The 21,853-nt window shown below is 38.7% G+C and overlaps 1 protein-coding gene across 2 annotated transcripts in view; it reads right to left on the reverse strand.

Moving 5' to 3' along the window:
- BMP5 (bone morphogenetic protein 5) overlaps nucleotides 1-21,853 on the reverse strand; it is a 57,204-nt gene that overhangs the window by 2,468 nt on the left and 32,883 nt on the right. For both annotated transcript variants that reach the window (XM_058801734.1, XM_058801733.1), the window contains 3 exons: nucleotides 13,329-13,526; nucleotides 5,501-5,577; nucleotides 3,509-3,619 (listed from right to left, as the gene is read on the reverse strand). In XM_058801734.1, coding sequence (XP_058657717.1) covers nucleotides 3,509-3,619; nucleotides 5,501-5,577; nucleotides 13,329-13,526 — 386 coding nt within the window. The remainder of the gene's footprint in view (nucleotides 1-3,508; nucleotides 3,620-5,500; nucleotides 5,578-13,328; nucleotides 13,527-21,853) is intronic.

The following is a 21,853-nucleotide window of genomic DNA, read 5'->3' on the forward strand; positions in this document are numbered from 1 at the left end:
TACCTCCAGCACATTTTTCTGATTTCAGTTGCACAGGCAGGGTTATACAATAAAAGCAGATGGAGAGATAAATGAGAAGCAGCCAAGACAGAAAGTTGGTTTTCAGATGAAATTTAGAGAATTGGAGTTAGGCAGCTGCTGAGGAAGACATTTAAACATATTGTCTGTACCATCTTTGCTGAGGGCGAGGCGTAACATGAAGCAAAGGCTGAAGCCCCAGGTCTCACTAGGACCCCAGCATGTGCTAAAATGCTTTCCTGTGGTGGGGGCTCAGTGTGGAGGAAAATCTATTGCAGACAGCAAAGGCTGTGCAGGCAAAGCCTCATAATGAAACTGTTTTCAGCCCGTGAAATGGTAAGATGTGGGGTCTAAGACAGTATGAGTGCATTTTAAGGTTTTATCTAGGTATCTATGGAGCCAATTTTTCTTCCATTGAAATAAAAATCAGTTCATAAGGTGAGTGCCAGCTGGACAGAATATTTGGGACAGGGGCTGAGGCAGAGAAGTCTTTATGTTCACCAGGCTGAAATATATCAATGAAAGATTAAAGCAAAAGAAAAGAGTTTTGAAAAGTGTCCCAGAACAAACAAGATCTAGTGGAAATAAAAGGGCAGAAATTCAAGTTCTTTGTACTTGAAAGAAGGTTGGATGTAATATTCTACACTCACTGAAGACTTGGAACCTGGAGAGTCAGAGAAGAGGGAGTTGTAATAGGGAGGGCAACAGATTATTAAGGCATGGATGAAGACTTCAGCAGTAATAGATTTTGTTTGTATGTTAAGTCTTTGTAAATCTGTTAGAGCCACCTGTCTTGCAGTGATATAAACCCAGAGCCTTTGCCAGCCAACATGGAACAGTCTATCAGGAAACAATTTTTACATAACAGTTACCATGAGAAGGCCTTTTGAAATGAGCAATAATAAATCCTGAAGTAGCTGTTTTGTAACAGTTTAGACACACATTTAAAAAATATTTAACAAACGAATAGCAAAGCACCAGAGGAAAAAAAATTATTTTGCCTGACCTGGTCAGATGTTTGTCCAGCCATAAATCGTGGTCCCACCAGCCCCTGCCACCCCTGATGGAAGATCCGTGGCCCCATAATACTCCCTTGGAAGTGATGTTCACAGCCTTTCCAAGTGTCTACCCCTAATTCAGTGCAAGCCAACCTGGTAATCCACCGCCTTGCATGACCAGGAAGCCAATGCTACCCCTGTGCCTATTCTGAGGGCGATGCAGGAGATGAGAAGAAAGTTTATAGAGCTTATTAAATGTACCCTGTCTTTTATTTATATGCACATGTATTGTCTGTTTGCCTGACTTTAATTGCAGAGAAACAAGAGAGGGAGAGAGTGAGGTACAGGCCTGTATTTCTCCTATTCTTGTTACAGAAGAAAATAAAAAAGAATCAGTAAAGTTTGGAGGGGTACCAAGGAACAATCACTTCCCACACCAAAGAGCAGGCTTTTTCAGAATGGTGTAATCATTATGGCCAGGAGGTGACTGCATTTGGATTAGGGTGGAGCATATGAATAATTGCTTCCCAAGCCATCCCCATATGCACACCTTGTGTAAATCTGAATTTTGTATAATTTAAACCAGAAAGCATTAAACTACTGTTATCTCATCTAATTTATGTACAGCTGAAACTTAATTGGCCTCATGATTTTTTGGCTGCACTGAATGCATGTACAGTATATGCGAAGGGAGACACGCAATTCCAAAATGGCCATAAAAAGAGCAAAAATTAAGTATCCAATTTAAAAAATAGGACAAACTACACACATTTCCTTACAATGGGAAAATAACCATTTTTTGGAAAGGAAAAACACACACGAGAAAGTAGCAGTGAGCCAACTCTTATTTAACAGTCCATAATTGCAGGAGGGATCTCTAACCTGGGGATCTCAATGATATTGGCAACTTTTCTGGACAATGCTTGTGTAATACTAAACTATTGCTTTGCTGACCTACTTCTTTTCTGCTCAGGACTGCAGATATGCTGTTCTTCATTGTCTTCTAAGAACATTGCTGTATTACTTTCCAACTGGCATTTTCTGTTCCCTTTCACCTGAACTCCTTAACACACTTCTACTTATTTTCAGCCTCTGACATTTTCCCTCCTTTTTGTAAATCTTGCTGACTGCAATTCTAGTATAGAGGAATAATGTTGCATTGGTGACGGGACTTGGAGAAGGTGAGTAAATGAATAATTGAATGGAAGGGAAAAGTATATGCTGAGTTTTTGAAAATGTCCCTCTCATGTAGAAATATTTGGCAATTTTCACAAACAGAACTTGTTTCCTAACAGAAAGAAATAAAATTTTATTTTTGTTTGTTTGCTTGCTTGGTTTTGGGTTTTTTGTTTTTGGTGTGGGGTTTAAATTTGAGGGGGGTGTTTGGGCTGGTATCCCAGGCAGTAACTCCTCTCATTGCTCAAGGGGGAAGGTTTTCAGGCCCAGATTTGATGTGAAAATAAAAGAAAAAGATCATTATCCTTGGACAGAGTCATCAGCATAATCTGATAATCAGGATATCTTACCATTATTAGTTTAAATCAAACAGAACCTGAAATCCATCTAATCTCAGCTGAGTGTCTTGAACGGTCCAGAAACTAACTGGGGATGACAGCCCTTTCCTGTTCTCATTTTGTGCTGAGACTCCCTCCTTGTGTATTATCTCTCATTCCTCTCCTTAATCATTCTGCTAATACCAGTGCTATTCAGAGCCAGCTCTTCAGCTGGCACAGGTGAAAAATCAGGTTTTGACCAGACCTACCAGACTTTGGCCTCAAATGTAATGACATTTAGTCATAGCCTAAAGGTCGTGGTTTCTGTAGCTGAACACTGCTGGGCTAGAGGGGGCCTAGCCAGCTGCCTCAACTAAGATCATCTTTTTGGCCGCTCCAGCTGAGGCACAGGACTAACATAAGAATTAGCAGAGGCAGAAAGCTGGCTGCAAATCCCCTTTTACATGTACCAGGCAGAGCAACAGATCCAAACACACTTATTTTTAAATTGCATTTGTAAGCCAGGCATGACTGAACACAATTTCGTACATGCAAATGCATCTGTTTGCAAAGCTTCACATTAAATTACAGTGTGGGAATCTGTGCCAACAGTTGACAAGAGAGGTCCGTAGAGTGGCCAAGTGTCATCATTTCTGGAAGGTATAACATGTAGATGTTAACACTGAGCTTCAATAAGTTGCAAAAACTCTTGGAAGTCAAACCAGGGGGCCCCTTTGGTTCCTGTCTACACAATTCTCCAGCAATACAACACAGTCTTCTCATGTGCTATTGCATTTGAAATGGAAGTGAAACCTACCACACAGGCCACTCTGAGCAGTTCATCCTCTCTCCAAGAAAATTACTAAAACAGGTTTTGAAATTAGTTATGATTTACCAAGAAATAATCAAAATTCAGTAGTGGTAAACAGAAGAGTCAGACTCTGAGCAGAGACACAAACAACTGCAGCACAGGCAACTATAACACAGTCAGAGGCATACCAGAGTCTGAACAATGGCATGGTTTGTTGCATTCATGTGGGCATTGAGGGGAAAAGAACACTCTCCATCACAGTAAAACGCAGCGTAGCCCTCCGGTGCAATAATCCAATCCTAAAACAGCAACAAATAAATCCACTCATTATATTTTCTCACTCAGGGAATTTATAACTATATCAAACTAAGACTTGCTCAATGACAAAATGAACTTCATAAGGTGGCATGTGAAATGAATGTTTTTTTTTTTAAAAAAAAGTACTTGCTTTGTTCATGGAAAATTGAGATGAAAATTAATGAAACCTAAAAGTCTGTACTGAATACCAAATAATGAGGCTATAAGGGAGACTGAAGATTAAAATATATTTGCAGAATACTTTTCATTCCAGACTAAAAATCTTGAGCACTTCTTAGTGCAACAAAAGTAATTAAAATGCATTCTCTTCCTTCAGCATAGTCAGCACTGTTAACTGTATTACCGTGTGAGACAGCATTGCCAGGGATTACCTGTTGGCATGTCAATGAATCATACATTTTCAGTATTTCAAGCAACACAGCATGGGCAAAAGACCACAAGAGGGAAAATATTTTAAAATGTTAATGAAAGCTGTGTGTTTAGTTTGCTGAATTCCTCCTCTGCCAGGTAATAGAGGTGCTGCAGGAAGGGCAGAGAGGATCAAGTAGCTACTTGGGATTTGTATCTTATTTTTTTGTATCTTATTTCATTCACCCTATGTTTCACGGATCAAATATTGTACAGTGTAGGTCTAGCTTTCCAGCTGAAAATTTTAATTCTTACAGTAGCCTTTTGTTAAAAATAGATTTTCTGTTTTCTTTGACTACTGTGGCCACTATGGCCACTGATCTGAGAGCCCAGCACATCTTTGAGCATGCCAGAATTTACTGTTTAAAAACAAAACAAAACAAAACAAAACAAACCCAACCCAAACAAAAAAAACCTGTTGATATCTGAAAAAACCCCCTGTAATCAAGAGACAATGGCTCACTTGTTCAGCGGCCTGAGTTCAATACCACAAGCCTGCTCTGTGGCCCTGCACAGGGTAATTATGCTTTGCAGACTTGGGAAAACAGCCTCTGCCTACTTCTTCAGGCTGCTGTGGGGATAAATATACTACAAAATATCAGAAAGGATGATGAGGCCATATGAGAGTCTGAGCTAGATACATAAATGTTGAGCTGTCACTAAAGAGATAGCATACTTATACTCCTCATAGACTTGTTCTGCTCCTGGAGAATGGTTTTAAAATAATTCAGAGAAATCTGAAATGCACAGGCAACCGTCCCTGGGTTCTTACCTATATATGCAACAGTTAGAGGTTGCTGAAGGCCTTCTTGTTCTTTCTTTATAGAGAGTTCCTTGCTTTCTGGAAAAAAACCCTAGATTGATCTCTATTTTCTTTTCCCATAATGCCCTGCCTCTGACTTCATGACCTTTTACTGTAAGTATATTATTCTTTTTGTTACTGTATGGCAGAACGAGTTTTCCTCAGAAATTATATAAAATTAGCTATGGTATCATAAAGATCACTGAGCCTATTTTCCTTAGGGACATAAATCCAAGATTTATTTCCCTAAGGACCCTACCCCAGTGAAATCTCTATGACTTGCTGCAGACAGCACTGAACAAGGGGATTTAAATCTGAACTAGTGAAAATTGAAAACCTTTCACTACTTGATGAGGAGATTTTCGTTTCATTTAGTGCAGATTCACTCAACTCTTGAGCAGTAGTTTAAGTTTATCTATATGTGAATGAATCCATATCATAAAATCACTAATATATGCAATATGTTTGAGAGCAAAGCGAAAAAAGGTATAGTGATAGCAATATTGATAAGGATTTGTTACAAAATGCATTTAAATAATCTGTCTCTCATCATTTTAATACCAATTTCCATAAAGAAAACAGAGTGTAAATAATGGACTTAAAATAGATTGTCCCAGTTTGAACTGTTAGGAAAGAACATTTATAATCTTACCTGCCATCCTAAGTCTCGGAAACTCACATAAAGTTCGTGTTTCTTACATGCTTGCTTTTGCTCACTTGTGTTATAATCTGCAGGAAGTAAATAACATTCATAAATTATTTGGAAGCATTGCTAGAACTGACAAGCTTTAGCTATTTTTGAGATGCTTACCAAGCTGTACAAAGGAAAGGAAAACCATACTGTCATTTATACTCCTAGGGTTAGTTGTGAAGGCAATGTAAACCTGGAAATATGGAATCAGCACAGTCAGACTGATACAATTTCTGTACCCTGGCAAAGTATTGCATACAGTATTAGGGGAAACAGGTTTACAAGGTGTCTACTTGCTGGCCAGCTGAGTAACACCTCTGATAATATCCACACAGGTCATCAAAGAGGACAAGTGAGACCCTGATCCAAAATATCAGGGAAATCATCTCTAGGTTGGCACAGTTTTAATTGCCAGGTAAAGAAAGTATCCCAATTCAAAAGATTAATTACCAACAATAAAAAATGTCCAGAAACAAGAGAATTTCCAAAAGTCTCTTAGTTAAACACACAGTGGCACATAATATACTTCTTAATTTTTACCATATATTCTGGAAATATTTACCACTTGATGATCTGTAGCTGCTAATACTAGTGTAAGCAAGTAGACTAACAGGTGCTTTTTAAAGGACTGAAAGCTCTCTGTCAGAGATGTGTCAGGATAGAAGGACACCCAGAACCTTCCATACATGCTTCTCCATGAGAACCTTACTCCTGGAGAAATTCTAGTGCTTGTTCCTTACTGCTCCTAAGTAACAGGTCATGCCTTGATGACATTAGCCCCCAAAGTTGGTTTATACAGCTATTCCTGTGGTGCCATAAGTGAGGCATGTGACAGAGCATGGAGTAAAGACTGTCTCCTCTCTTTCCAATTCAAGAATGCTTAAGGTGACTTTTTTGAACCAAAATAATAATTCTGGAAAAAAAAATAGTTCACAAAAAATTCACAAAAAACAACAAGAAAAAGCAAATTAAAAAGTCCACAAAACCCTGAAAATGAAGACATGGGAAAATAAAACTTTTAGTTTCAGAAAAAGAATTTTTTAAGGCACATTTCTTTTTTAACATTATAAGACTTGAGACTGAAATGGGAAGGTCTTTGAAAAATTTCAGGGTAATTAAGATTCAGATAAAAACTCCTTTTTCACATAAAATGAAAGGAACTTCCACAGTCTGTTAACTAATCTGTGTAGTTCTTCACCATTCTTGCAGTAAACCCTTCCAAATATATGGCCTAGAGGAGTTTTTTGCAAATTTGTCAAGTACTTCTTGTCAGCCATCCTGACTTCTGTTACCATTGCTTCTCTGGGTTCTCTTCAGTTTCTCTGTGTCTTTCCAAAGATATGATGGCCACAACCAAAAACATTATAAAATAAAGTAAAATAGTTATTCCAGCTTGTTTTCTAGTAGTATTATCCAGAATATGAGTTTTGCAGTAAAACCACACTGTCAAGTAATCAGCTACCAAACTTTTTTTAATGTATTCCTGTCTTGTCAGCCTTAGGACCCTGTTGTAGTTTTACAAATCAATGAATAAAGAACAGGTTGGGGATGAGGATGTTGATGAGAACTGCAGCGTGATGGGGCTGCAGCAACCATGGTGGAGTAAAGGTTCTGAGGGATGGCATCCACAACAGCATTACAACCTGTTGCAAGTCAAGCAAATGTGGCACAAATCCACTGTGGTTGTCTAGGAAAATCCTGACTGAATTCAAATTCAAATAGGAAGCAAAAGTAATGTGTAATTGGGATGAACCACACAGAAATAATATAAACATGTTGGCTGGGAAAACATAAGAAAAATACAGCTTTGTTTTTCAGTAGAGCAAAGGGCCTAGCGACACGGACTCAGAAGAGGTTAATGTAGCCAGTGATTTCTTTGTCTTGTTTTTTACTGGCAAGATTTACCCCCAGGACTCCCAAGGCCCTGACCCTAGCAGCAGAAGGTCTAGCCACAGTAAAAGAGATAGAGTTAGGAGCCAGTTAAGCAGCTTGAAGATACATGAGTCCATGTGAGCAGAAGGGATGAATTTCAGGCTGGGGAATGAGCTGACCAACACTGCAAAGTCACTTCCTGCCTTTTTTGAGAATTCATACACCAAAAGACATTCCCGATGATTCAAAATGGAAAATGTTGCACCCATCTTCAAGAAGGCCAGTCAGCTTAACCACAGTTTCTGGGAAGTCTTTGGAACAAATTCCCATGGAAACTGTCCAGGCACACAAAGAACAAAGAAGGTGTTTTGGGAAGAGTAAGCACGAATTTACTAGTTCAAACTGTGCCTAACCAACCTGACTGTTTTCTGTGATGATATGACTAGCTTTGTGGGCTTTTGAACAGCTCTGGGTGTTGATCTCTTTGCTTTTAGGAAGGTTTTGGATATGATCTCCTATCATATTCCTTGAGTCAAATTGGTCAAACCAATCAAAAACTTTGATAGGTTAGAGTACTTTGATAGGTAAGAATATAATGGATGGAAACTTTCCTAGGCTGCTGCGCCCAAAAGTTGGGGTCAGTGGTACAGAATCACCTGGCAGCTGGTTACTAGGGAGGTGCCTAAAGGATCAGTGCTGGTAGTAGCATCCTTTTCAGTAGCTTGAACAATAGAACAGAATGTGTTCTCTGGAAGTTCACAGAGGATATGAGATCTAAGAGGAGTGCTCCATCATCCAAATTTCCAATAAAAGGTTGGACTGCACCAGACCCAGAAGGAACTCAACAAGATGTCATTTAAAATACACAGACAATTTTTTCTTTTATTGGTAACATGCTCTTTGAATAGGATTTTTCTTTATTTTTTAAACAGGCTGTGTACCTACTTTCTATTGAATACACATGGGCCCAATATGACTCCCAAAACTGTGTCAAAAGCTGTCCACAAGTCACAAATATGTGCATTTGCAATACTAGATAACCATCAGGGATGTTAAGATAGGCTTTCTAAGCTATGAGTCCTCAAATCCTCATGGTTTTTAAAGACAAATATTGTGTTCTTTCCTATGGTATTTTCCTAGGCCTTCAATGACCGCCATTAAAGGATCTCCACATACAGCTGGTTATGCTGCCATCTCAGATACTTTGAGTTGTCCCAGGGCACGCAGGGTCAAAATATACACCACATCCCATGAGATATCTATGTCTTTTCGGAGAAGCAACTGGAAGCAAGGCAGGATGCCCTAAGACATCACAATTTTTCAAAAATCCCTATGCCTTTATACAACCAAAATCCCTGGGTCATGCCTTCTGCTGAGTTGTATGCAACAATCCATGCCTTTATACAACCAAAATCCCTGGGTCATGCCTTCTGCTGAGTTGTATGCAACAATCCAATGGGTTTTGCACACACTCTAGAAGTGAAGGTAGTTAAAAGTAAAGGAACTTAAAAAACTGGACCTGTGTTCACTAATCATTCTTCACACAGATCTATATATTCATTTTCATTAACATCAGTGCCCATAGGAGATGAATTTTGAGCTTTTCTGTCACAGCTATTAGAGGGAGTTTATAACTCATATGTATAGAATAAAAGCCACTTTGCAAAAGAACTGTGACTGAAAAATGTGGAAAGTATGCACATGAGAAAGTCAGGAAAACCACAATATGTTTTTTAATAGCACACAAGCAGGCAAACAAACGAAAGCTGAACATTGTGGTTTTGCCAGCTTTCTCTGCAGTGGCAGCTTCATATTCAAGAACATGTACAGAACTTTTAGGGCCAAGATGTAGCAGAACATCCTCCAGTTAAAGGGGAAAGTCTGAATAATACATATGTAAGTCATTGCACAGATGTCATCATTGTTGTGATACTCTGAGCCATCTGAATATAGGTTCAAATTATGTGTGGTCACACCAGAACACCTGATAAAATGGCCAGCATGTACAGACTGTAAGCCATCTAACCTATTCACCCACAAGGAAAGTGAGACTCAGGAAAGTTTGAATCCTTCCCTAAATTCTACCTTTCATGGAGGACAAATGTTGTGTGTAATATAACACTTTATGTAAGTATCAAATGTGACATTTATAATAAGATCTGGTGCTAAGGATTCAATTTCACACACTGTAGCTTCAAAGCCCATATGCTTATTCTGTCAAGAATCAAAACCATAGGCTATTGTGATTGAGAAAACATTGTTCCTCAGTGGAATCTAAACCCCTACATAGCAGAAAAAGCTGTGGAAGGAGGTCAATAAAATATATGTATAAGAAATTTAATGAGATTTTTTTTCAGGGGAAATAAAGACATAAAAATGTGCTTATACATACTATTGCAAAATACTATATTTTGAATCAGTTTGTGTAACACCAATCAATAGCATGCACAAAATGTAGGCTTAAGTATTGTTTTCTGGTTTTATCTCCACATGAACAAAAATTATGTAGCTTTAGTTTCCTGGTGTAAGTCACTATTCAGTATTTAAATGTGGCTATTCTCTAGTGCCCAGTTACACTGTAACTCTTTTCAGACAATGCTAAAAATGTTAAAATTTAGCCAGCTTTTTTTAGGGGAGAGTTACGTGACTTACTTTGTAAACAACCTGCCTGGTCTTGTTTTGGTTTGGGGATTTTAATTTTTATTTCTTCTATCTATAATTCAACAAAAATAAAACTAAATAAATAAAAAAGAGTTTCATTCTCTGTGCATAGCAGGCAGGTAGAGCCTGAATGCTAAGCCTAATTTTGTCTGTCTTTACACTTCATTGATGTCATCTCCTCTTGAAGTTCTTAGCAACACAGGGGTGGTGACCCCAAGTCTGTCAACAATTTCCCAGGTGTTATAATAATAGATACATAAGATTTAATTCTCTTATATTGAGATTGTGTATATGAGAGAATCACAGAATGTTAGTTGGAAGTGACCTTAAAGATCATCTACTTCCAACTCCCCCACCAGGGGCAAGGAGTCCCCTCATTTCCACTAGACCAGGTCTCTTCCAACCTAAACCATTCTATGATTTCATGAAACTTCACAAATAATTTTTAAAATGTCTTGTCCTTTGGAAGGGAAGAGCTGGGTTGTCTGGTGGAGCTTTCCTTTTTGACAAGCTGAGAACACAGTAAAGCTAGTTGATGAAATCCAAGAACTTAAAAAGGGAAAAAGAGGGTGGCAAAATACAAAATGGAAGAGGCAAAAAAGGCAAGAGCAAGGGGAAAAGGGAAAAAAAGAAAAAAAGAAAAAAAAAAAGAGGGAAAAAAAGGAAGAGAAAGCAAAGAAGAAAGAAGCAAGGAGGAAGTGAAGACATGATTGTGATAAAGTTGAGACTGATGTATAGAAGGAGAAATATTGGAAGTCTGTCATATATGAATGACAACATACCTATCTGGGCCGGGCTACATCACCTCTGGCTATGTAAGTGAGCATTTTCCACTGTCAGTGTCTGTCTTACTTGCTGTAGATACAAGGTCATGGAAGAGGCTTAGAAACAAAAGACCTACATCACATAATTGTCTTTGCCAGTCACTGTGTCAAGTGTCTTGCTTCAAGGAATGAATGAAGATTGAATATAGACTATTGACTATCTTCCATGAGAAAGATGATGGGCAAAATTCTTTGGTTTTTTCCCAAAAACTTTTGCGTTTAAATATGAAGATGTGAATTTTACTTTTGAAGTTCTGCTCATTACTGAAGCTGTAGAGAACAGGGACAATTAGCCTTCACCACGAACATAAAGGGATGCAGTATATCCCCCAGATCCTGGGGCTGGAAAAAAGAAAAGGAGCATAGCTTTTCTCTGATAGCAGGCTCTCCATATAGAGGGAATATATTCTGAAAAGAGTCAGAGATCAGAGAAATAAGAACATGTTCTCTTCTCTATGTCTTTTTTGCATGCTGGTGGCATCTGGACAGAATCCCTGCATTGCCTTTGTAGCCTTAAGCATTCTCATGCACAATATTTCAAGAGTATTGTTGCTATAGTTATTAAAAGAATTCTGGATCACCCATGGTGGGAAAAGTCCAGTGAGCAATCATTAATGACACCCAAACAAGTTTGTTTATTTGTGACATGGGCATTGTTGAGGCAAACTGCAAGGCAAGAGCATTGAATGTGGCTTGCCACAGTGCAGGAACTACACCTTCAAGCAGTTTTGCCACAGATGTTGCTATGTGAAGCTGTGGTCACTTATCTACCTTCAGCTTTGCCATCTTTTCCAGCCTGCCTATATCTTAATGCCTCCCTCTCCAGGCAATGCCTCTGATTTTGATGCAATTGCATGCGCAATTGCTTCTTAACCTGATCTTCTCTTAACAGTATGGTTTTCTTGACCTGCAATCTCTTCTGAAAGAGATCTGCCATGGATCAACATGTGTAGTAGAATACTCTATGCTTATGTAGACCTTAAGAAGATTAGGAGAAAATTTGTTTCATAATGCCTATTTCACTAGAGATGTTCTGATTTTCTTATTTTTACAACCGGTCTGGAGTACAACTGGAAGCAGAGGCAAGGTTGAAAAGTATTTTGAGACTTACAGGCAGCTCTCCCTGAGGTAATTCTTATGTCAATACAATGTGATAAGGTTGTGTTTTTCCCAGGTTGAAGCAGCACGGAGCTTTGGCTTTCCTGCTATAATCAATGAAGCTTAAGAAATCTGTTCAATTCTCACTTTTTCATGCACTAGATACATAGGATTCAATCTGAAAGTGTGATATTTATATTTAGGTATCTTGCATGTATCATGTACTTAGGTGATTATCCCTTCACCCAAAATAATGTGATTCTCAAAATCAGCAGACTTTCCAGAGAATATGAAAAATTATTTTAATAATTTCTTTGATTTCTTTAGCAACTTAGCAGTAATTTTTGGTTATTATGGTAAAATTTTCCTTCTGCAAAAGATCTGGGAAAGGCATTTTCATTGCATTAGAGTAGTCTTAGCCTGCCTCTGTCAAGGTTCTGAGACAGATATAAGTAATGCATATTGCTTATAAAACCTCTCCTCAAATAGGTTAGCCCCACCCCAAAGCTAAATTCCTTCCACAAAATATTGATTTGCTTACTTTTAGACTACCATGGGATTTAAGAACAGCCCTTATATTAAGGCTTTGATATGCTGTTATTAAATCTGCCATGCTTCTAGAAAGAAACACTTTCACACCCTTTTCCCAAAAAGTAGAAATGTTTGTTCAGAAGTGAATATATTTAAAAAGTGACTTTGTGCCTTCAGCTGAAAGGATTGTTTCAGGAAAAACTGCAGCAAAATTTATTCCAGGCTCTAAAGCAATTAAGAACATTTTGATGTGCATTATTGTCCATACCTTTCAGGTAAGGGACAAACTTCACTCCACAGAGGGATATATTTTATCTTTATATCATTACTTGTCAGCTGGTCTGAACTCCTAAGCAGTTTACAATTTTGCAGATTGGTTAAGCTTCCTCATTTCCAGTATTGAGATTTTTATGTTACACCTTGCCTTCTTCAGCTGAGAGGCAGTTTTGCTGAGGCTTGCTAGACAAATAGTAGGGGTGCAATCCTTTTCCTCTATTTTTAACTTATGCATAGCAAAGACATCATCCAGTTGCATACAGTGTAGGCTTAGTTTCAAGCTCAGACACAGACTTTCTTAAACTGCTTGGTCATTTCACCCTCCTGAGGCCCATGATACATGTAATTGATCTGACTTACAGAAGGCAGATCACACCCAGGGCCAACACAACGAAAGAGGAGTGGGAATACTGTTTCTGGCAGTTCAGCCAGTGAGCAGCGCCTTTTTGAGCTGTTGTGACTGCGATGCACTTGAGCAGGTGCCCACTCCTCCTATAAAAAGACTGCAAATCATAGCTCCATCTTACCCCCAGCGCCTGGCATCCTAGAGGACTCCTGTTGACTACTGGATTTGTTGCGGTTCTGATTTTTCCTCTTGTTGTTGGCTGCTCGGACAGAACGGAAAAGCACTTCACTTGCCTTGAAGAATGCAACCATGAATGGTTGCTTTGACTGAGGCCCATGCCTTCCAACCAGGCCAGCAGATTTAACATTGATACTTCGACCTAAAAGCAAGGGGAATTAGAAGTTAAAAAGTGAACTCCTGCCCCTCCCAAAGCCCTAGCAGGAGTTCAACTGCTGACTGAATCATAGCAAGGAATTTGCTGAAATCCTGAATTTATATGATTAGGAGTCTATCCACATTTTGTTTAACAGAACATAAAAGGACAAAAAAGGTAAGCAATTTGCAAAAGTTTCAACAGCTTTACAGATACAATTTTTATTTCACAAAATTGCAGTCTCTTTGTGCTATATATCTTATTCAGTACAGAGGTGTTTTAATTCAGTCTCATATACATCTATAGAACTGAAAAATAAATGAGACCCATTAAAGTCTATTTCCTATAGAAAGGATAATGTGATGAGGTCTTCTAATTTTGCATAGCTTCAGTGGGATGTGGAACTTTATATCCCCCAAGCAAACCAGTAGCAAATAGGAGTGTAAATAATAAATATAATTCTACTTTAAAAATAAATATTGTGCAGTGTTACTCAAACTGATGTTCATTCACCAGTAAAGGTAGAAAGCCATTCAGTTGTTCAAGAGAAGAGAGTTTGGAATATGTGTATTATTGACTCTGGTTCTGTTCCCAGGGGATGTGCATATTTCTTTAAAATATTTGTGCAGTCAGGACTGTGTGGTAACCTCACTATATTATGTGGTCTAAACCTCACTGAAAGAGAGGAAAGCAAAACAAGTCACTGAAACTGCATCAGTGACATTTTAGCAAATAAACCCTCACTCTTAACAGAATTTATTTTGGCAGCATAAACACTTTTGTGCGTACGTGTACTGCGCAGAGCCCTTCAACCGTCAGAAAATGAGACAGTGTCGTGTGAAGCTGTGCAGCTGTGCAGGGTGGGGACACAGAGGTCCTGTGCAGCCAGGGAGGCTCCGGGCACGGGCACCGGGCAGCACCGGGGCGCCGCCGCACTCCGCTAAACCCGCTGGAAAATTCGGGACGCGGGCAACAAAGGCGCATCTGCCTCACAAATGTATAGTGCTGCTAACTCAACCACCCTGAAAAAGAACTTGAAAACATAGGAGTAAACATTATAGAAATAAGCGTATAGGTTTCCTTTTCAAACACAAACTCACAGTGGCTGCACGCCAGAGTCTATATTTCTTAAAAAAACTCTATCACTGGCGTAAATGAAAGAGGCAGTTTGATTTGTGGTTAAAGTAGTTTCCATTCTACTTCCACTGTAACAAATGTATTAATTCAGCTCAGACTTCCTCCTTCTGGCAGCCCTTTTGCAGTAAAAAGAGAAATTAGAAGTTCCAGCCAAATACCATACCTTGAACTGACCCACTTCAATACATAAACACTTTTACAACATGTTTATTCAGGTGTAGCACTTTAAATTGGTTTAAGATGTTTCCAGTGACAGAGAGCCCAGCAAAGGCAAGAGAAGAACTGAGAAAGTTAGCAGTTATGGAGCAGAGTAATTGGCAACATATTCTGAACAATTTTGATAATTGCTTTTTTGACTGCAATGGAAAAATATATTTGTTGAAGCTTCTGATTTCATTTTAAATGCTTTTTTAGTCTTGTGTTTCTTTAATTCTTTTTTTCATGTGTTTGAGTTACTATTAAATAATTCAGTAACATTAATTTCTATATGTTCCAATCTTCTGTTGCAAGTCAGATATGAAAAACTGTACACGCTATTCTCTATTCATAACAACATGGACAAGCTAGCTTCTCACCACAAAGTTCCACATTTCCCTTCAGTTCTAGAGGGAATATTTTTACTATTTTTCTTTGCTTTTCATTCCAATGACTTTCAGAATTTTCATTTTATCTGTAAAATATTAATGCATTACTGCTGGACATATGGAGAATACTATTAGATTTATATATTGAGAACTGTAAAGGTGTGTGACGCTTTTCTGAATTTAAATTTAGGTTCCCTGAATTTACAATGGTGGATATTGTGTGCGAAGCAAAATATCCTTCAAACCAATGTGAACTCCCTTTAAAATAACTTTTAATATTATTAAGTTTCCTCTGGGCTTCCTTTAGACTTCAGCAATGAGAAGGTTATTAAGATTCCACAAGTTAAGGCTTACTTGGTTATCCAGGGTATAGAGATATACTATAAAAAATTAATCCCTTAACCCACAGCCTTTTTACACAGAGAAACAGCTTATGTGACTATATTCCTTTATGTGCTTGATCTCCTAAGCAGCCAGCATACGATTTTAGGACTCATTTGTTCAATTCATGAATGGAATACGCACTGGATCTGCTTCTTGTGCAGAGGAAAACTTTTATTGACTTCTGTGGGTACATTGTTAAACTTTTCTCTCTCATATACCTTAGCTTAACTGCAACTTTCAGAAGATGAAGCAATCAAAATATACACTGCCCTTGAGACACTATATTTCTTCTGGGGAGCATCTCTGAACTGTTTGGTTTGGAAATTCAAGCGACATATGTTGTCTCCATTTTAGGTTGCTTCTTTTCAAAAGAAATTTTGCATTTACAGAACTTCTATTATCCTTTATTGAAATAAAAAAAAAAAGGGAAGAAAAAATTCTAAAAATGGTCTTCAGTCTAAAAAAGCGTTGCCCCTTCTTGAACAGGAGGTATTTCAAAACATTCTGCTTCTGAAAAGCATCAAGCTTTCTGCCATAGCAGTAGCTCCATTGTGTGTGCCATGGTCTTGTTAGGTAGTCCTTATTTTTATTTGTAGTGTCAATTTCAGTATACATTAAAAAAATATTTGCTCTATGCTGAATTTCCATTTGTAGCATTCATTTTTGTAAGTGGTTTTAATCTATCGTGTCTTGTAAACATTTTGAAAACTCTTGGCTTCAATGGCAACTGGAAATCCAGGTCTCTGGGGCATGCAGTTGTTCCATACTGTGGCATTAAAGCAATACTTTCTAAAGTCAGCTGAATGACTCAGGCTGACCTGCTTAACTACACTCGGAGCTTCAGCCAGATGAAACTCATAATACCAGAACAGCGAGATTTGTATTCGTGCTTCTCTTGAGCATCTCTGAACAACGTTGTCAAGCATTCTGAAAAATGGGCTGCATTCTGTCCTTCCATCCAATCTTTAATTCCTAGCATTTCAAAGATTTTTTTCAGATTTCAGAAGAAAAGAAGTGCAAGTAACCAGCAGTCTGCTAGTGCCTGCTCCACTGAACTTAGCCACTGCAATTGCCCCTGCATCTAGGAAAAACCCCAAAACCACAATAGATTGATTTACTCTGTGCAGTGATAGTCGAGAGCTCTTGTATTCTTCACATTCTGGCATGTACTTCTCAATACTGCTCTGACAATTAATTATCTTCTCTACACACTGGCAGGTATATTTGGAGACTAAGACTTATTTAAAGCATTATGTTTCAAATTTGCTGAACTCCTTACTCCTTATTCATAGGATTCTGAGTCTTTGGCAAGATGTACTTGTTTGACTTGGCATTTAAACTTCTTTTTGGCTTTTATACTATTTGATAGTAAAGTGCCCTTAGCAGTTTGCATAAAAGCTTGCATGGAAGTTTGGGTTTGACTGACTGAACTGAATGAATATTATTTACCTTTTCACATTCTCTCCCCTAATAATAAAGGAATCACTGCTGCAAAAATAACTGTGAAGTTCAGCTTACAAAAAGGTCCTATCTCAACAATCCTGACAATTTTGTGGTTTTTATTTTTTCACCCACAAAATAGGAATTGCACTCAATTTGATAACAGCAGAGCTATTTGCTGTGTCACTCTGTCTGCTTCAGTTCTGTCACATGCAGTCATATCATACAATCCTTTGCATGAACTGACCAAGTTCCATCTTAAAAGTTCATTTCCCCTCCAGCTGCTCCAAATGGAAATGCAAGAGGCCTTCAAGCTTTCAATAATAATCTGTCTTGCAGTCTTGACCTGGAGACGTATCCTTGTTTTTCATAACATTCAGACTTTTTCCGAGACTGCCAGTGTGGATGCTCATGACAGTAAGATCTGTGCCTTGGCTTTATCTCCTCAGACAGTATATATTTTAAGTAAAATATTGATCAGACACTTATTTTGCAAGAGCTTTCAGTCGTTACGCATCCTAGCCAGATTTACACTGGCAGCACAGCACAATGAGTAATTCCAAAATCCATTATTTTGTCCTGAGTCATCAGCCTGCACCAAACCACTCATTTTGTTATGAAAAACAAGAACTTATTTACTTTCAAAAGTGTTCAAGAAGTCACAAACCACATTTTTTAGATTAACCACTACTCCTAGGTCACAGTAGTTATTTTGGTAATAATTTTATGTATTTGTACTTAGAAATGAAAAATATAGTAATTCTGAGAATTCATTTCAATGCAGTTTGATGAAAAAAAATTAAAGTTCCAATGCCACACCTAGGATTTCCTTCTTTTGGGCAGCGACATCTGAAATGAGGAAAGGCCTTTTGAAGAAAGATCCTGAGCATCCAAGACCCAATAACATTTCATATTTGAGCAAAAAACTGCCCATAGGCTCTGCCTATGAAAGCTGACACAGTAGTTTTCAAAATTAGAGAGAAACTTTCATGGTTTCTCATGCCCTAACAGCACTCTCGAGAGCAGTGAGACTTGAAACAAAAGAATTGAGCTGGAGCTTGGCTACCTAAGCTTATTGTAAAAAAAGACAAGAGAAAAGCTAATAACACCAATGTGATGGTCTATATATAACACATCCTCAACACTCCAACTCTAAAGTATTTTTTTACTGTCTCTATTGTATAATCTACATAAACTGTTGCTCAAACTTTTCCTTTGGTGGACACATTTATCTATAACAACATAAAATATGCTTTTGACACATGCTTTGTGTGTTTTATTAACTCTTCTTCTCCCTGGAGGCTTTAAGGAATTCTGACAAATGGGTGGTCTTGGATGCTCTGCTCTGCCTTTCCAAGGCTTTAGTCAAGACTAGATTCATCTTTTGTTTGTCACATCTTACATTTAGTTGTTTTTACTCAGTTAATTTAAAGGAATTTTGGGTATCTTTTTGTGTTAATTTTGGTATTCATAAAGCTCTTGAAGAAAGCACTTGGGAACACATAAGGAACTCTGATATGCTGTATAATGTGGCAGTACCATATATGCTTACACAAAGAAAATCAGTTGTAATTATACACAAAAATGCTCTGTAAGTACTTGATTTATCCTTCCAAGTTAATGCACTTAAACTGTGAGTGGCTTGTGGGAGTCCCGGGGCTTTTCTGCACCATTAAAAAATGTGTTCAGGAAGACAATAAAACAAGGAGAGATTAGATTAATTGGTCATCCACCAAAGAATAAAATGGATAAAAGCCTTCTGAATGGAATGGAACACAAATGCCATTATCTCTAAACTAATGGTGTTGAGAAGCAGCTGTATCCTTCATCTGTCTGGGGAGCAGGGTGTGGGGTGATTTGCACAGCTGTACAGCCAGGAGCAGTGTGCACCAGTGGTGGTAGGAGAAGGGGTGGGAGCCCATTTCACTCCCCTCCTTGGCCCTTCTGCTTAAAGGGAGTGTGCCCTTACTAACAAAGGGTGCTACAAGCTGACACAGCGTTTGTACCCAGCTGGAAACTGTGGTTCCACCTATCTGAGCTAACTAACTGCTGGAACTGGATCATCCACTCTGCTCCGGGTGGGAGTGTGCTCCTGGTGCATTTACATCCTGCGCCAGCTCCACCACAGTCAACAGAACCTCAAGGCAGCACTGCGGCACTGGGACCTTTCTCATGGGGACGTGAGACATGCTTTGGGGACTGAGACTCACCCCTCCAGCTTGTTTCACACCACAGTATTGCCGAGCACGTTTAATTTAAAACTAGTACAATTTTGGCCAAAGTCAGCTCTGAACCAGAAATGAATGTAGCTGTACTTAGGCGGTGCTTGAGCCCAAGCTAATAAAACCTGCTGAGGGGCAGGATGTATTAGCTCGGGTTCAGTGCTGTGCTAACATGGCTATATGGCTTCCAGATGGCCCAGAATTCAGTCAGAGCTATTGCCTGCCAAAGCCCATATATATATATATATCAATATAAATACATATTTCCTAAGTTTCTCCACTATAAGGACAGTAATGGAGGAGACATTGCTCCTCATACTTTGCCTCGTAAATACCAGATCCATCAAGAGGTTTAAAGGTAACAACCCAGCAGCATCCTCCAGAGTACTTGATAGCTACCATGGCCAAGGTGGTCTAGGGGCAGCTGTGGGATAAATTCATGACATTTAGTGCGGTAATGATGAGGCCAAAACAACAACAAATATACAGCCAAGTACATGAAGAGGCCAGAGTGCTGCCACAGATTGTTGAGAGCAAACCAGCCACTCCATGCCACACTGAAAGCTGCCTTTCTGAAGGCTTAGTTGAAGAGAGGGACCTTGGAAGATCTAGGCTAAGAGGAAGAGAGGGTAGAAAACAGAGACTATGTTTTTTAGTTTCTTCCCCAACATCTCTGGAGAAGAACTTCACCAATCCTTCATGCAGCATGTGGGGTTAAGAACCAAACCCCCTTCCAGGGGACACATATCAGAGCATACCCAAATTCATGCTGAAGGGGGAATCGGCCTTCCACAGGCTTCACTTGGATTGAGTAACCTATTCTTTTAAAGTTTGCTTTTGCTCTGGGGAAAAAAAATACTTGAAAATACTTGAAGAGTCAGAGTCGGGGAACTGAGGGTTCCTGCTGCCTGTCCACCTCAAAAAACAAGAAAGCCCAAAGAAACCTTCTATTGGACTATGTGGTAACAGAAATCTTAATATTTTTTTTTTCAAAGTAGACTGCAGTTTCTTCCCTTCTGGTGTGCTGGTAGATGAAAAATAAGTGAGAGCTGCAGTGATCTAATAAAAGGCACAGAACTATATGACAATGGGGCTACTCAGGATCTTGTGTTGAGAGCTGTGTATTTGGAATCCATTTGATTTTGTGGATCATCACCAATCACATTGCATATTATGTCCCTCTCCCATTCTCTGTAAACAACTCTAGGTTCTCCTCAGCAATGACATAAATAGAAAAACCATTACTCTTGTAGCTGTTTATAGCACTTCAGCAATAGTGATGTTCAGATCACTGCTAATGTCCACTTATAAAAATGCTAAATGTTAATACAAAGGTGCTGATCCACTAGAACAAGTTTTAAGACTTAGGAAACATGTGATATATATATAGGAAGAGGTTGCGTGGAGCTTTTGAAATTATTTGTGCATCTGTATTGATTTCATGTTGCAATTCACCCAACATCCATGCATCCATCAGCGTGAAAAGGATCACCTCTCATTTGAATCATGACAGAGAGTTTTGGTGTCAAAAGCAGGGAATCAGCCAAAAGGGGATGCTGCAGAATGTTGAGGATACGTTAAAAAAGAGAATCAAAAAAACCTGATCCTTAATTTGCCACAGCCCCAGGGAAAGAGTGCATTATATGTTGACAGCTTCCATATGTGTCATGCAAACCTTTATTCTTACTGTTCAAAATAAAATGTCCCATTAAGAGAAAAAGTCTACATTTCATGCTAAAATGAGACGTATGATACCAAATACTGTCCTAAAGAAAAAATAAAACACATTCCAGTGTCATGTGGCTTTTTGTACTTTTTTCAGTATTTTCAAAGGGGGAAAAATATGAATTACAACAACCAGACATTTTTCCAAATATTTTCTTTTCACACTGTTGTATGAGTTACAAACTTCTTTTTATTCCTTATGTAGACATTATTGTTATTATTTGTGCACCATCTTCAGGGATGCAAAGAAATATACACAAGTAATTGCCAAAAAATGTCTCTGATAGATGATGGTAAGAAAGATTACTTTTAATGGTAGTGATAACAATATAATAGCACCCTGGAGTCTCAGCAACCATTGGTTCCCCATATTGGCTGCATGAATAAATCTAAAAATTAGTATGTTTTTACAGACTTGATTATCCAGGACCCCAGTGTAGCACTGGAATAACTCAATCAGGTATCCTCTTACTTACCAGAATCCCATTTAGTTTAATGATCTGTTGCAACAGAAAGGTTAATGGATCAGGTTTTATCATAAATACCTCTCCAGTTATGGGGACAGAAGTACTATGCCTCCTGTAAACTCGGCTGACAGCTGGAGGCACAAAGAAATGTGCTTCAGACCTGCATGGCCTGAAGTTCACTCAAGCCAAGGGAAGGTTTTTCTGCTGATGCGAGCCAGTCCCCGAGCTCTCTCAGAGAACTGGTTGGAGGAAAGGTGGGTGGGGTTCTCTGGGTTACGAACCGAGTCCGCTACACACTGAGTCGTATAAAAATTCATGTTCCATCTGTACACAAACGTGTCATTCAAGTGCTGGTGTTTCTAATAGCTTCCAGA

The sequence above is a fragment of the Ammospiza caudacuta genome, chromosome 3 (assembly GCF_027887145.1).
Source record: "Ammospiza caudacuta isolate bAmmCau1 chromosome 3, bAmmCau1.pri, whole genome shotgun sequence".
Lineage (NCBI taxonomy): Eukaryota > Metazoa > Chordata > Aves > Passeriformes > Passerellidae > Ammospiza > Ammospiza caudacuta.